This window comes from Pezoporus wallicus, unplaced genomic scaffold (genome assembly GCF_028554395.1).
Source record: "Pezoporus wallicus isolate ANWC-B61680 ecotype Strahan unplaced genomic scaffold, APGP_CSIRO_Pwel_v1 contig_8673, whole genome shotgun sequence".
NCBI lineage: Eukaryota > Metazoa > Chordata > Aves > Psittaciformes > Psittacidae > Pezoporus > Pezoporus wallicus.
In genome coordinates, this window is record NW_026637196.1 from 806,164 (window position 1) to 823,397 (window position 17,234).

A 17,234-nucleotide genomic window follows, 5' to 3' on the forward strand; every position below is an offset into this window, starting at 1 on the left:
AGGCAGGCTGAGAACTGAAGAATGGAACTGCGCATGATGTTTTCTGTTTTCTCAGTATCCATCTGTCAGGCAGTAGCCTAACCTTCGGAGAATTTACCTGCTTGGCTGTCATTGCAATGACTCTTCATTTCTGAGGGACTACTCTGGAGTGATCAACATGTTAACAGCCTGATTTTTCTGCCAACTGCCTGACAAGAATCATCTGACTGCATCCATTTTTGCTGAACTTCTCTCTATTGCCTACCAAGTAGATTTTGAAGCTGAGGGTAGCAGTTCAGCTCAAAACCTACACCCAGTGGGTTTGATAAAAACAGTTTTAACAGACTTCGGCCATAAACATGTCTTCATTTTTAATCTGCTGCTGGCTCGCAGATGTTTTTGATTGCTTGTGATACTCCTTGACTTCTGCAATCTTATGGTGGCCAGTGTTATTCCTACTACTATTTAAAACATCAGGAGAGTGTTCATGAGATTTTTCATACTTATTTTAGATAATTGTTTATTTAAGAAAATATATTTAACTGTCATTCTTAAATCTTATTTTGTCTTGTCTATATCAATATACATAGTGTGTAATACTAAGTACCCATGTGTAATCTTATTAAAAATAAGAATCTTTTAGATGCAATCATTGAAGTACATTGTTGTTTTTCTTTTATTAAATTCTATGGACTTGGTTGAGCTAGTAAGTTGACCTGAGGAAAAATGCTTCTTGCTTCTGATACCAAGAAATCAATTACTGAAGGAACAAAGGCCTCCATGAGATTTGCTAATGACCTTTGAGGAAGAATGAAAGAAAAGGTCCCACTTTAGCAGTGGAAGATAGAAAATGGAAGGAAACTCTGCTTTTAAGAGTGCAGATGACTGGGATGATAATGAGAGGTTTACAAATCCAAATTCTGTTCTTTGCAAACATTAAGGTATTTATTCAGTAACACAGAGTGCAGCACTTGGCAGTGGGTTGGAACTAGATGATCTTAAGGTCCTTTCCAACCCTAACTATTCTATGATTCTATGTTTCCATGTTTTTATTGGTCTTTTCTGTTCCCCTTTGCAGTCATATCATTCATGACACTGGTGTGACTATAAAAAGAAGGAAGTGCATCAACCTCTGTGCTGTCCTGCATCACCTAGCAGCTATCCCATCAGCCTTTCCTGCAATATGAATCAAATCAATAAAGTTTCCCTCCATGAGAGAAACTATTGACAGTAACCTTTGCATCTCCTTTTCACAGATCTAAGGTGGTGAAGTCCAACAAGTCCTTTTCTCAGTTACTGGTAAACCTTTCATTTTCTCTGCCCTCTTAACCAGGAAGCCAGTTTTCCACCTAATTTTCTTGTCCTTGATTAGGTTAATCTGGTGTTATGTCTCACCAGTAAAACAGCAGTAGTCTTCTGTGAGCAAAGAGGAACAGGAAGATGTCATTGTGACAGCTCAGATGTGTTCATAAGTCTATTTTTAAAGAATAATTATAGAACAGTTTCTGTTGGAAGAGACCTTAATGCTCATCCAGTTCCAACCTCCTGCCATGGGCAGGGACCCCTTTCACTAGACCATGTTGCTCAAAGCCCTGTCCAGCCTGGCCTTGAACACTGCCAGGGATAGGTCATTCACAACTTCTCTGGACACCCTGTGCTAGGGCCTCACCACCCTCACAGTAAAGAACTTCTTCCTAATGTCTAATCTGAATCTAACCTCTTTTAGTTTAAAACATTATCCCCTGCCCTACTGCTACAGACCCTGATTGAAAAGTCTGTCCCCATCTTTCTTACAAGTTCCCTTTAGGTACTTGAAGGCTACAATAAAGTCTCTCTGGAACCTTCTCTTCTCCAGGCTGAACATCCCCAACTCAGCTTGTCTTCATAGCGGAGGTGCTCCAGCCCTCTGATATCTTTGTGGCCTCCACATCTCTCTTTGTACTGGGGGCCCCAGAGCTGAATGCAGGACTGCAAGTGGGGTCTCATGAGGGTGGAGTAGAGGTGGAGAATCACATCCCTCAACCTGCCAGAGATGCTTCTTCTGATACAATGAAATGGGGTTTTAAAAATGTGATTAAATATTTTTATTAGGTATCTTTTAAGTATTTTCAGGATTTTTCAAGATTCATTTTAACAGGTCCAGAAAGATGTAGTAGATGTAGAGCACTTCATGCCTCATGTATTCCACTGCCTGTTTTTTGGTGGTTGCAACACTTGTCACTGGGCTTTCAGCTTTACTGGCCCAAGGTGTGGTGATGATGTGTTTTTTTGGCAGCAGATCCAGAAAATTAAGATGGCTTAGAGTGAACTGAGGGAGTCCATTTTAAGAACTCTGGACTTGTTGAGCAAGCCACTAAAACATTTTAGTCTGCTCAAAGTTTCTGGATTAGCAGCTTGATATTCTGACTTGAAGGAAAGTCAAGATGTTGAGTGTGATGCTGGAGTTGCCACCTGGCTCCAAGGCTCTAATACTGAATGGGGCTAACACTTTCCCTGCGCTGGCCAAGCTCGGTGGTTATACTTTATTGACTTGTGAGTTTGCTCCACAATGGATTCATTTAGTTTCTTGTCTGGGGAAGAAAAGGCTTCTTCTTCTGTTCTATTTAGATTTGATCATGTTCAGATTGCAGTAATACCTCCGAATCCCGCCTTTGATGTGGCAGTGAAATGCAGTGTGAAAGGACAGGGGAGGAGATGTTTGTTCAAGTGGCTCACCAGCTATTAACCAAAATAACGAAGGAGAGATGTTCAGTATTACTGATGCTACTTTTTAAGAAAGCAGCTGAGGCTCAGTGACATATCAGATGGATTTTTCACAGTGATTCAGCGTTGGCATAATTGTTCTATTACATTCTATTATGTTCTAAAATTCAGGTAGGTCAACAATAATTTTTCATCTTACAAACACCCATTTGTGACCTGTCACACAAGCTCTGCTAAAGGTAATGGAATGATCCCGTAAGCAATTAGCTGTGAAACTTTGTAGTCTCTGTTAGGACTCAAACATCTCCCAGGGTGACTGAGATGAAGTTGTCTCTTTAATTAGCTGGTGACATAAGGTGACTTCCTGATATTCTGAGAATTGGTTCAGTTTCAAACTGGCTTTAGATTTCCCTGTAAAGCTCCTGGGCTATGTGTCTGCCTACATTTATGCTCAAGGAATTACTGGCTAATTAGCTGACACAGTTTGGTGCTGGTATTCCTCATGTCTGAGGTCTGGTTCAGGTTAGGGAAGAGGAAAAGCTGCTTAAACGGTGTCTGAAGTGCTGAACAAACCTGGAAAGGTGAGGCGACCTCAGACTGTTCCTGCAAAGGTAGAGGGAGATGCTGCTGGATGCTTAGATGCGCAGAGCACAGGGAGGGGCAGAGGCAAAGGTTTTGAGCTACTGAATTTTGAGACAGGGATTGGATTTGAAATTCTGTTGCAACAAAACTGAAGGCGGCAGGATTGCGTATATTGGGAACACATGGGCCAGTTCTGTACTGATGATTTTTGGATAGCAAAACTGCCCAACTGCTTCAGGTGAGTGACTGGGAGGAGCAAGATTTTATCTCTCAAAAATGTATGAAAGGCATGTGGAATCATTTTAATCAAGTTTCTCAATAAGTCTTTTGAAGGCAGAAGTCTTCCTTCATGTATGTCTTAACCAGAATAGTACCTTAAGTAAAAATGATCCCCTCTCCCCTGATCAGCCACTGTGATCTCTCTCTTTCTTGACCAATTTGATGTTTTTAATTCTCAGGAATTTAGATTCGGATTCAGATTGAAGGTCTCTGTGGCTTACAAATGGATAATACAAAATTTTCAGACTATGTCAACAAATTAATGTGAACATTTATATATATAGATGCATAAATATATATAATGGCAGAAATTTTCTTTAAATTAATGGTAGGCCAAAAAGTATCTAACCAAAGCTGAATTTTTCAGGGACTGAAAGTGATACCATGGGGAAGGAAATGTCATTTTTCATCCATGGTAAATCCTGTGTGTTGAGTTTACGTTTATCATGTAATTTCATGTAAATGAACTTGGAGCTGGACTGCTTGCTCTCTTATTTGACTGGCAGGATGAGGTCTGTGTAGGTTTGGTAACTTACGGAATCATTTGAAAAATAAAGAAAACACTGTGAAAACTGGAGTCAGGGCAAATCCCCAGTTATAGATCTGACACTATATTTGTTTATTTGTTAATTTACTCTAGTTGTTAATTCTGGGTATTTTTTTTTTCAATGTGACAAATAGCTACCATTTTGTAACACCTTTGGCATGTTTCTGTGTCTTTACCTTTGTTGTTACATTCAACATATTTAAATGATGACCCATTCCTATTGTCATCACAAAGGCGGCATAAGGATACTTTTCTCTTGCAACAATATGAAATTCTCCAGTAGTGATACATTTTTGTAGTCCTGGATTATCAGAAGGTGACAAATTTATGTATAAGGTAATTGTGGGATATTGGATGCAGCTGTCATTGCATCTGCAACCTATTGCAATTAGATACACAATGATCTGAGTATCATGCTGGGGGAACTAGTGCTTACAACAGGGTAGTTTAGGTGAGTTTTGACTCCTTCAGACCAACAAGATATTTATGTTTGCTCCACTTTGCCTTAATTAAGACATGGATACAAGATCATGTGTATATAAATGAGCATTACAAAGTAGATGGAGAGCAAAGGAAAATTATACCTTCCTTTTTACTTTCTTTGTTATTGCTTGGAGCTTTAAAGAGACTGCTGTGTGTTCCCTGATCAGTGACACAGTCTCTCCAGTCTTTAAAAATCAAGGTAAGAGTTTAAGCAGCATGTATATCAAGATCGCTAGTGATTTTAAATTATTTACTCCGGAAATGTAGTTGCTAAATGAGCCGGTCTATGGCTGTTTAGACTTTGGGCAACTTCACCCATGAATTTCCTTACTGCCTGTTTGATGGTTGTCTTTGAAAGTCTCCTTGAATTGTGAAGGAACTAAGAAAAAATGAAAAAACCCAACATGATACTTAACCTTTGAAATAGTGATCTTCTTGAAATCGTAATCCTAGAGATACATTTCTACCTTTAAAATGTCAGTGGGACGAACAAGCAGTAGATTAAGGAGTCCTTACAGGCACCAGCGAATAAGCCATCACCAGTTAAAATTTTCTCAGTGATGACAAGGACCTATTGTTACGGGCGTTTTGAGCATTCAGCACTTAGGTCTATGATGAACTTATTGCATGAATGAAAAAGTGTTGAGATCATAATTTTTGATTTGCACAAAGCTGTTAAAGATACTGTATTCCAAAGGCTTCCTGTGTGGCTTTGACAAGCAGTGTTTAAGGGAAGACAGCGCCAGCTACAGAACCTGGTGGTGGTCATGAGCAGGAAAGGAACAATTATTTAGGAACATGTTTTGGGTATGGCAACAGTGACATTTTGAGAAAGGGAAAACATAATCTGAACATCAGGAAACCATTCAGCTGGTAAGATGCACTGACTCCAGAATAATTAGATGGTATCTCACTTATGCATCTTAAAAGCAATGTGGGTAAGAGACTGTAATGTCAGGGAGTCAGCTGGGATGGTAGAAATGTGTATAGGTATATCTGCTGGGACAACTCAGAGAAGTTGAGTTGGATAATCTACCCTCTTTCCTTTGACTGAGGGTATTTTGCAGACATTTTTAATGAAAGTAGATTCCCACTTCAATACTGGAATTCCCTGGAATTTTTCCAGAGAAGCATTCTTCTTTCCAAAGCTGGGAAGACTAGTTTTGCAAGAGTGCAAGTGATCCTCAGCTGTGACTGCTCCGCCTAAGTTTGTTCACCAGTATTTAACACAGATATGTTGTAATGAAGATAAAAGTTAAGAGAGGTATTTTGTCTTTGGCGTTAGAGATGCTTGTGTCCATGGGAAATATCTTTTGGTCATTCTTTCAAGAGCATTTCAGATGGTAGAAGTTCATATTTATAAGTAATTTTCCTTTCATGCCATATCTATAGAGAACACTGTGCAAAGTGTGACTATGGAATTATCAGCAGGTTATTAAATGCTTTAGATGGACACCACCAAGATACTACCGATGCACATTTTGGATAAGACCTTCCAAAAAGTCATCATGAGTTTATCACACAGGCATCAATATTGAAGGAAGCGACTTGTTGTCCAAGGAACATCACTATTATATCACAATCCTCTTTTAACACACAACTCCTCTCTTCCTCTGTGCAGAACTGTTTTGCACTGGCCCCTGTGGCACGGGGGAGCGCATTTAGGCATCATCCACTGCAGTTTGCAAGGTTACTTTCTTTACCAGCATGATGTGACTTATTATGAATGAGATTGATTTCAAAATAATCACTTGGATCTTATGATGCAAGAGTGAGTAGTAGCTGCTGCCTGTCATCAAGCAGAGAGGCGGAAAGAGTGTGGCAGAGCTGGAGTCTGGTCTTGCATGCTCCACAATATACCAGTCTGCACATATATGCTAATTTACTGCTATTATTACAGGCAGTGAGTCACTGCACACCAGAGTGAAGAGGAATCAAGGAGCGTTTTGTGCCTCAGTGTTTCCCACAGGGTGCTTCTGGGGTCACTGTGAGAGCAAGCACATACAAGATCCCTTTGAAATAAGCTCTGAGGATGGGTGAACTGCTGCTGGATCCCTGGGCCCACGCAGGAGAGCACAACCCTCTCTTCTACCTCACCCTTCCACTCCCAAGTTTCACCTACTGTTTATAGCTCCTCCCTTCCTTCCCATTGCATTTAAAATCAAACTGTGAGACTTCTTGATGCGGATTCGCCTATTTTCTAGATACACACTAAATATCCAGGCAAAGAATATGGAGAGGTCACTGAGTGTAGCACAGAGGTGTAGATTCAGGGGAGCATGGGTCCTGCAATTACTTAGTTGTGGTACTGCGATGGGGTCACTGCATGCTGCTATGGGAAGACTGCTACATGGGTTTTCGTTCATAGTTTGGAAAGAAGCTGTTGAGATCTCTCTCTCCACCACCCTGCTGCATGATGGTGGCAGTGTAGTTATTCTGGGAGCTGTGATTTAATTAGTCACAATTGCTTTGCTTGGGGGCTAGAGGCGTTGCATGAGTTGTGTAGACCTTTTTATTAGCTGTAGTATCTTCACGAAAGAAAGCCCTGGGCAGAAAGGGGCTTCAGTGCTGTCGTGTTCCTCCCCCTCCTACAAACATATCACAGTAGGTAGAAAAGAAATTTCTCTTTGTTCTGCTGACTCAGTTGAGGTGCTCTAATAGGCTGCAGGAAGCAGGGAGGGGACTGCCTAATGACTGGAACTAATGAAGGGGTGGGGCAGGAGAACCTTGTCATAAAATCCCTATTCCTCCACCCCTAATCTGCATGAGGAGTTCCTGCCTGCTGTACGACTCGGTATCTTTTCACATTGGACTTACATGCAACTGAGGCTGCAATGGGATCAAATTTAAGTTCAAATGAGGTAAGCAAAAGAAGCTGATAACAAGGCTAAAGTGGGTAAAATTGTTTGACATTCCAGTGAAGTTGATCACAGAGGAGAACAAGCTGTTTGAGGTGTACGGGCAATCCAAGGAAAGAGTTTGCTGTTCCTCAGATCTCATGGTTGCAAGAATGGTTTTCCTAGTCTAGCCTTTTGTAGAATCTCGTGGCTTGTCTCCATTTTCAAGCTATGTTTTAGGACTAACAATGTTACTTATCGTGCTTCCTTAAAGAAAAGCTGCATGTGAAGGAAGTAAGAAGCTGGCACAGAGTTGTGATGGGTTTGGTGGTTGGTAAAGCACCTAATGAGTGTTGTCAATGAGCATAGCACTAAGTGTGGCTTTGAATGAGAGATGTTGAATGTCAGCCTAGTTTAACATGTAGCTTAGTTTTCTTAACTTTGCCTTGTGTTGTTTTTCCTAGACTATTACGGGCACCTCAGCACCAGCGGTGAGAACGGTAGGTAGTAATTAGCTGGCCCTTCATTAAATGCTGTCCAGTGCTGAATGTAGAGCACCAGAAAAAATGTTAGGAATTCAATGGCTCGGGGGAAAACTGTACTGCAGTATTTACTGAACACTGAAAAGCCAAGCTGCCACTTCAACTCTGTAGAGGAAATACTGCCTTGGCTTTCAGTAAAGTTTAAATACTCTGGCTCTATTGGTGTCTGATGCTTGTGATGCTGTGAGCAGTTGTTGCACTTTATCTGGTTTGGTTTGTGCTTAGCCTAGGTTACTTTTTAAATCCTCCCTTTCTTTGTGTTTTGATTTCTTTTGCTTAAGCACCCACTTATTTTCTATGTTATTCCTTCATAAGAAGACTCCATTTAAATGGGTCTTTCAGTTGTTCTTAGTGTTCTAGTATTCTTTGTAGTCTTTGCATTGTAACAGCCTGATGTAGAGCTTGCAGTTCTCTGTGTAACGTGGTGTTTAAACTGCAATGTTGGAACAGGTGAAACTATGGGAGAAATGTGTTGTGTTCAGCCTCCTGAGAAGCCCAATCTCATCAGGCTGGTAGGAGTGGGAGCAGTGCCCAAACGTCTCTGAATGTGAAAAATGAGCAACCAAGTGTCTTGTAAAGGCTGAACTGAGGATGAATCCTTTGCACAGGCAAATGAAAACTCCCTGTGTGATTAGCACATTTCCATGTTAACAGGTATTAGCATAAAGGAAAATATAGCAGTTAAACTGCTGTGAACCAGTGAATGGGAATAACAGCAGTTGCCACAGGATGGGGCTGTCTTCGGACGTTTGCAATGGGCTTGGGGCTGCCCGTATCAGTTGCAACTCTCTGGACATCAGTATTTGGAAAGATAGGCTATTGTCCCTGCTGCAGTGATGAGGGGTTTCCTAGCCTGGCTTGTTCTGGACTTCGGTTTCATGTGGAGGGTTGCAGTGATACAGATTCTCCCAAATGGTGGCAAATCTGATCTGCTTCAGGTTTGTTTGTTGTTATTGGTAGCATCTAATACCTGATTGTGCCTGAGAATCATTCTCTGTTCAAAGTGAAATACTGTGGAAAAGCTAAGCCTTTGCTGCTTTCGAAAGGTAGCTTTTAAAATTATGTTTAGGCCTCTGTGCATAATTTCACAGTCCTAAGGAAGTATGCTAGTATCATTGAGATTGTTACTTTTTAGACCTATAAATCTAGCCTGTCTTTGGAGGATCAAAAGGGTTCTTTTTATCCTTAGTGCTTTTTACATTCTTAGTAGGTCCCTAGGTGTGAGACATGTATGGTTCAGTGGCTTTAGATTGTGCTTCTTGTCTTTAGGGTGTTTAGAGTGGCAGAACTGACCTGAATATAGTATGTATAGTTTAGAGTAGGATCCAGAGCTCCTTCTTTCTGCCCTGGCTTTTCAAAATTCACCGAGGCTAAACCTGGGAAGGACCTGAGGTTTTTTTTTCCCAACCATGGAAGTTGTTATTTATTACGTTAAATAAATAAGCATAGTATATCCGAGTTGTTTTTTGTTGCTCTGGCTCACTTAAGGAAAACAGCTTTCATTATCAGAGGCAGTTTCAGTGCAACCCGTGGGATGTGTGACTTCAACTTGACTGGCGATTTAAATTAAAGGGAATATGTAAAATATCTGGGGAGAATATATTGGTAGTGCCCTTAAGATGACAGGCAAAAAAGCAACACTTTTTAGGTGATTCATGTTACTGTATTGTATCAAAATAATATAGATTAGCATGGTCTTGAGAAAAAGCCATGTTGAGCTGTGGAAATGCTTGACTTGATTTCTCTTCTAAGATGTGGATTTATTCTAACATGCAAATCCAGCTGTGGAGCTGAAAACAGGAAGAGAAGAAAAATGACATGAAAATTGCAGTCTGGAGTCACACAAGTTTTACATAGCTCTTGGAAAGAAACAGGCCTTGAGTCACTGCTGCTCCATTTGGTTTTATTCTGGCACAACTCCAGTGACTTCCACTGACCTAACAAGACCCAACTATGGAACATTTTAAAATGGCTGAAATAAATACAAAACACGCAGTACAAGCAAAAAGTGTTTCTTATGCATTTGACCTTGCCTGAGGTGGCAGACATAGTAACCTAATGAAATACTGCCTGTCCTTGAGGCTCCAAGACTCGTTGAAGTTTAAAGGTGGCACATACCTGACCTAGGTAAGAAGCAACACAATGATCTGTGCTTTAAAGCCCTGCCATGCTTTCTGACAGGGCAAAGTGTTTTATTTGTTGGGTTTCATAGTACTTAAAGTAGTAGTGAGATTTCTATTCCTTTTTGAAGAGAAAGTTAAGGGAAGAGTGAACGGCTCCAAATAGATCCGGCACACTGTTTTACTTTGATAACTGGCTTTTCTCTAGATGTACCTTGGGAATGTTGTATGTATTTCACTCTAGTCTCCTCAAGAAAAAAAATGAATCTATAAAAGACCTTTAAGCTTGGAACTGAGCAGTTTTAGAGCTCAGTTATGTAAGTCTTATTCACAGGGATGAGCACCCATGTATGTGAACACTCCTATTGACTTCCCTGGAACTAGACATGTAAAGATTGCACAAGTTTGCCACAAGACTTAATTGAACTTTTATCTGACGTAGGATAGGGTGACCAAGTCCTATGTTTGCAATCTGATGTGTTTAGGAGGTTTTGACAGTGATTATTAAAATGCCTGGCTTGTGTTTCCGGCTCATGAGGTAACAATCATGTCTCAGACAAAATAAATACAGAAGCTGAAAGTCAAAGGGCTCATAATAACTGACCTAGGAGGCTGCTGGCCTCAGAACTTACCCAGACTGATATGGTCATCATCACATTAAAGGGAAAGATGTGGAAGTCGCTGTCTGTTACCAGCAGATTATCCAGTTTAAGATACACCCCTCAATAGTTTTTCTGTGTGACTAAGAGGCTGACAGCTAGATTTGACAAAGCATTCTAACACCTAAAAGTTAGGAACTAAAAGGTCTGACTTCCAAGTCTCTGGTAAGGGAACAGACTCTACAACCCTGAGTAAAGCACTGAAGATTGGCTCAATATGCTTGGAGAGTTAGATAACAGCAGAATGGGAATTGTAACAGCTGAGCAGGGAACTGCATAAATAAGTACATCTAACTAACAGAGACAACTGTGCACAGAAACACTCTCCTTAAATCCTATGCCTGCGTGCCACTCAAGAAGGCAGAGAGATACCACTATCCACTTGAGATGCACAAAATGAAAGTCTAGATGCTTGTTTTCAAAGAGCTGAGCAAAGGTTCTTCCTTTCAAATGGCGTCATGCCTAGTCATTATAGCACTTCTCTGGGATGGAGAACTTAATGTTCAAGTCCGTTTCGTATTCAAGGGATACAAGCTACATCCTTCCTGGGTAAAGATATGCTCCGCTTCTGATGAAACAGCACTGCTAAGGACAAAAGCATTTAGGATTTATTGGGTGGGAAAGCAGGGGCCAAGCATAAATGTAGCAAACATGTCAGTAGATTTGGCAGGTTTAGACAAGCCTTAGCGGTTGGTCCCTGTGCCTAGGAGCGCTTCTGTGTTTTACCCAGTTCTGTTTAATGCATAGAGAAAAGTAGCTCTGGCAGTTCAGCTATACAGTCTGGGTGTGATTTCTTTTGGATGCTTTTAATAGAAACTGTAATTTTTAATTTTTGTTCAAAACCACTACTTTTTCTTTCAAGGTGTGCCTGTCCAAGTTTTTGTTTGTGGCCATGTTTGAGATAAGGGAGCAGGTAGAGGTGTGATATACTCTTTAAGACAGCTGAAATGTCCCACAGCTGAGAATTCAAGTGCTTGCAATCTGTGCACCCTAACTGTGCCCTGTGCAGGCACCTGGACAGGTTAAGAACAAATGTGCCTATATCAGTGACTGCTCCAACCCTCCTGCTGCTATCTCAATGACCTTGATCTTCAGGCCTTTTGCCAGCCCAAAAGGCAGTGCAAGAGGATATGCCAGGGATTACCCAGGCTGTTTCTTGGAGGCTGTTCTTCATCTTTGGTGATTTTTTGGACATGTTAAGGTTTTTGTGGGTGAGGACAAGGACTGCTTCATTGTACTGTGCTAGTGTTCAATGTCACGCCATCGTCCCAGTTGCTTAACACTTTGTCAAAGCATTGTGAAACACTTCAGGATACGTGCTACAGCTGGAAAGACAAATGGTTTGGGAAAATGTATAGCATGTATGAGGGTACATTTTAAAGTTATTATCAGTGCATCGTTTTTAACTTTTGCTGCTTATTACTAATATAGGCACTTCAAATGCATAAAGTAATAAAACCAATGTTGTTTTTTTAGGAGACTATTAGATTGGAAAAGTTTTGAGAGGCAAAACACCTGTTTCTGTTCTAAAACAGAATTAGTAGACTGAAAGCTAAATACTGCTCTTAAGCAAGTGTACATACGTTGGTTTTAAAAGGAAAGATGGTACATATGAAACAGAGGAGGTGTTAGTGTGGGAGAGGAAAATGTCAACTAGTTACTCCAGGTGAAATGGGGAAAGAGTCAATTTATAGCTTGAGGAATATGAAGGTATATTAGTATGAACAATGGAAGTTATGAAGCTTCATGGAAATAATATCTCTGAGCTCAAGGTGTCTGATACCTTGTCAAGTTGTGAGTTAATTCACAAGATCATCTCTGGAAAGAGTTCTGTAGCTTTCTGCTGGGGATCAGGGCTGAAGATAAGAGATGGATCAGAGTCTTCATGCAAAGCATCTCGTCTCTGTCACCTGCCTTTTATGATGTGTGTGTGAGCTGGTGCTGGTGCAGGAGCCTTTGCTGGTATGTGGTAGTTGCTCAGCTCTATTTGCTTACTCTGAGTTTTTGGTGTCCAGGAGTCTGTTCTGTTGCGGGCAGTGGCGTGTAAGAGATGAGGACACCCATATATGTGCTGTAGGGGTGTTCATTGTGATAATGATGGGGTGGTGTTAGAAATAAGCTATCTTTATCAAATCAAATTCTCAGCACCTACTCTCAACTCATATGTGGTTTTGAAATCTGTTGCTTCTATTTCAGACCTGAACAGAGTTCTGTGCCAAAAATCTGTATATTTTTTCCAGCTTCTACAGTTGATTTGATAAATGATATTGGCTCAACCTTAAAAACCTTGTTTTATCTCCATCCTTAGAACTTTGAGGTTCCAGTAGTCTGTTACTATAGACCATAATATTAATCTCAATGTTGTATTTTTTTATTTTTGTTTTTATTTCTTTGAATTTTCATGCAGAGACCAGTATCTCCTTTCAACTTGCTCACTGTAAAAATACTAAGAGTGAGGAATGCCCGGAAGGCAGACTTGTGTGAGTATTTCTACTATTGTTGGATGTTTCCTATAATTCTTTCAAGTAAAGAAAATATTGGGTCAATATTATTGTTCTTAAATTGTGTGGGAATAAAAAGGTAAGTTGCTGCAAGTCTGCAAGAATTATTCTATGGTTATATTGTAAAGAGACTAACTCCAGCAAGGTGGTGCATTTGATCTCTTTCATATCACACTCCAAGAGGTATTTCCTACCTTTGTGGCATCAGACTTGGCTGCTCTTTAAATGATGAACATTCTTGTACTTTTGAGTAGGAAACCTGAGTATTCCCTAAAAAATTTCTGTATAGAAGAAAGGAGAGCACTGGTGATGCAAAGGTAAAATCAGCAGTAATAGGAAATCCTGTAAGAGCAGAAGTACAAGGAACACGTTCCATTACTTCCACAAAATTTATAAATATGTAAGAGGAGATGAGAAAATCCAGTGTGTCGGGGAATTTAACCTAGAGAACAGAGCAATTTAAGTCAGAGAGAATTAAACAGAGCGTTACTGTGAGAGTTTTGAAGTACTTTAAGTGAAGGACAGCAAGGGAAAGCAAGAAAAGGATATCCAGAATAGAGGCTACAAGAGAAAAATCTCAAAGCCAGATCACAGAACCAATAGTAAACAGTGAAAGAGCTCAAGACAGAAGACATCTCTGCACTAAGGAAGTCTACAGCATCTGATGATATCCAACTGTGGAAGCTCTGTACCGATCCACTTTGTCTCTGCAAACTAGTGGCGTCGGCTTATTGAACGAGAGTATGAACGCAGATTTGAAAGTAAAATCCACGCTGAGAGAATGAGACTTGCAATAGGTCGAAAGAATGGTCTTTTCACTGTCCAGATGTGGCACTGACGTGGGGGACTGGTTTAATTCCTCGCACAGGGGAGGCACTGGTTTAATTCTGAATTTTCCAGTTCATTGAGGAGCTTCTGTTTCACACATGCAGATCCTCAATAACCCGCCTTCTGGGGGCACTGAGGCTTCTTCAGGTGCCTTACAAAACACAGTTGTGCCACTGAGTCACTCCTATGGGGAAATCTGAATGGTTTAAAGAGGCCGGAAAGGAATGAAAGAAAAGTGTGAAATACAGGCAAAGAGAATAAGAAAACTTAAATCTAAAGACCACTAGAATAAAACGGAAATATGTAAGACAAAGAGGAAAAGTCTACAATATATTGCCCAAAATCTTGCTGAACATTGCTTAAAATATTTTTTTTAATAATTTTTTTTTTGTACACATAAAATTTCATACATCACATCACAGTTTCTAAGGAAACCACCTGTAAATTTTAGTTAATCTGCTACGTATATTGAGGTTTTTTTCTTAGTGTGATCGGTTAAGAGTAGAGGGAAAACTTATCTGTGGTTGGATTTGATGGTTTCTGGCAACAGGGATGTGGTTGGAACATGTGGAAGTTGTGATTAACAACAGTATTTATGAATGAATGACTAGTATCAGTGAATAAATCTCCGCTGCACTTACTTGTGGCACTCTGGGTTACTTCTGCATCTTCTGTAATGTAGTACTATGGTGCTTAATTTTTTTTTTCCTTTTATTTTCCAGCTTTAAAAATTCTGCTATGATTTACTGAATGCCTTATTAACTGCTTATGTCTTCATATTTTTTACTCTAGAAATGACAGATGATCAAACTGCTTTGCTTTATGATATGTGTCATTTGATGCATTAGAGAAAGAGAGCACTTTGTAAGATAAAAAGTTCTGGGTTTCTTAGCAATTACAGACTTATTTTTATGTACAGAAGCACACATTTTGTTGCTCATAGTTGCTTGCATGACTTTTTTTTTAACAAAATCCAAATGTTCAAATGCCTGAGTGGTGATTTGCACCACCCAAACATGTGATCTGACCAGGCAGTCACTGCAATTGCATCTGCAAACCTGCATGCACAATTGTGTCTACGTTTGTGTATTCCAGCAGGTTGCCTGTTTATGCTTCAACTCATTATGGCTGCTCTTCTCAGGAATATCTTGCTCTCAGTCATTCCTTAGCAGAGTGAATCATGAAGCCTCTTGGCACATCATAGTGCTATATTACCTTCTGTTCTGGTCTCAGGAACAGATAGATACTGTATCTTTAGCCCCTTGAGATACCCCAATTCAGAATCTGGGCATCCCAAGGATTTGTTTAAAGTGTATCTGGCAGAGAGATTTGAAAACTTTTCAGCAGGAGTGTTTTCTGTCTTCTCAGCAGAAAATTTGGTTTCTGAAGAAACCCAAATTAATGTGGAAAACCTGTTCATGTTTTGTCTGCAGCTGGAAGGATATTTCAGGTAGTCTTTACCTTTTCTGAGTCATTAAAAGGAAAAATGTTTTGGTTAGTTTTTCTTGAAAACTCAGTGTTTTTAACTATGCACAAATATCCTTTTTCTACCTGTTTGTAATGTTAACAGTATGCTACTTTTTACAATTCTGAGTTAGCATTTATTTCCCCCACTTTAACTTTGCTGCTTTTCGGACTAAACCTTGGTGTTTTCTTTGTCAATATTTGGGTTATTTTTTTTTTTGTATTTTCTCATTAGTGAAGTGTTTGTGCTTAGTTTATTGAAGTGAATCTTTCCTCTTTGATCTCATGTTCCTATTTACTTCTCTAGTGAAAAAAGAGAGTTTTTCCCTTAGGTTGTTCCAGAACAAGGTGATTTTAAATAATGTTAATAGATTTGGGTATAGGCCTGGAAATCCAGCCTGTGTTTTGGACCCTGACTTCATTATGGAATCTTGGGCAAGTCAGTCAAGTTTTCTCAGTGTGTTTAATTGCTTAATCCTTACCTTACCACTGTGAAGTAATTCATCAGTGTGTCTCAAGATCTTTGAAAACGGAAGCTGTAGCATTAATTGCCATTAACCATTTACATTTTCATTTGCCTTCACTTGTGCTTCTGCTGAATATCTGATCCATCATGCTCTTCTGATCAGGTTTGGCCAAGGCCACTTTCTGGAAATGCTTTCCTTCCACACCCATTATCAAAGTTTTGCTGACTCTTAACCCCACAATATGGCACAGCTTGGGGAAAATATGGCTGATAGAAAAAAACTAAATCTGTAGTTCTTACTGAAAGAGAAAGAGGAAATACATGAAGAAAATTGTATTTAATGTGATGTAATAACATTGTTACAGGTTTTTAGCACAATGCAGGGTTGACTATGGCTTGAATTATTTGACCTCTTCTGACTCACAAGGTTGCTGTAAGAACCAGATGACTGGTTGTGCATTGCAAATGTGAAATAGGGAGATTACATTATAGGTAAGAAAGAAAGGACATCGGTGCCTGTATCAAGCTTCTGCAAGTCTCATGCCCTGGTGGTTCTCCCTCCAAACCCAAAACTGGGGGTCAGAATATGGAAGCAGCTTATGTCTTTGGTGGCACTCACAGCTTCCTTATTCAGACAAGAGTCAGGGCAGGATTTTTTCAGTCTACAGATAGAGCAGTAGGAAGGAAAAAGATGAATAGCAATTCCACTGCGGTGCTGAAACTGATTTTGTTTTCCAAAAGGACTGCTGAGAGAGGCAGAACTTCTAAAACTGTCAAATGTATGAATGAATATGAAATTGGCACATTCTGATCTTTAAACATTTCAGCTTTGATGGGGGAACACTTTGATAAAGGCTTTCTGTAAGTTGAGGTATGAAATCTGTGGTAGAAATGCTAGAAAATAAGTCACTCTACAGCCCCTGCCGTGTTACCTTTGTTTTATTAGGGTTAAACGTGCATTCTTTTTATGGATGTATTATCACTCTGCTCATCTTTTCGGTATACAGTCACCCTTTCAGACTGCTACGTGACACTGTGGCTGCCTACTGCCTCAACTGAGAAAGTTCGGACCAGAACCATCAGGAACAGCAAAAACCCTGTTTGGAATGAAGCTTTCTGCTATAAGATCGATCGCAGAATCAAGGTTGTGAAAGTCAATGGTTTTCATAATTTTCTGTGTGCAGATAGTCAATAGATAAAGCAAAACTACAATAAACTAATACGTATACAACTAGTTTACAAAC

The 17,234-nt window shown here is 39.9% G+C and overlaps 1 protein-coding gene across 1 annotated transcript in view; it reads left to right on the forward strand.

Annotated features, from left to right (window-relative positions):
* The first annotated feature begins 7,325 nt into the window (after window positions 1-7,325).
* The window catches only part of LOC130596395 (cytosolic phospholipase A2 epsilon-like), a 32,039-nt gene continuing 22,130 nt past the window's right edge, over window positions 7,326-17,234 (forward strand). The window contains exons 1-4 of the mRNA XM_057403941.1: window positions 7,326-7,434; window positions 7,875-7,910; window positions 13,139-13,211; window positions 16,998-17,134. Coding sequence (XP_057259924.1) covers window positions 7,408-7,434; window positions 7,875-7,910; window positions 13,139-13,211; window positions 16,998-17,134 — 273 coding nt within the window. The 5' untranslated portion in view covers window positions 7,326-7,407. The remainder of the gene's footprint in view (window positions 7,435-7,874; window positions 7,911-13,138; window positions 13,212-16,997; window positions 17,135-17,234) is intronic.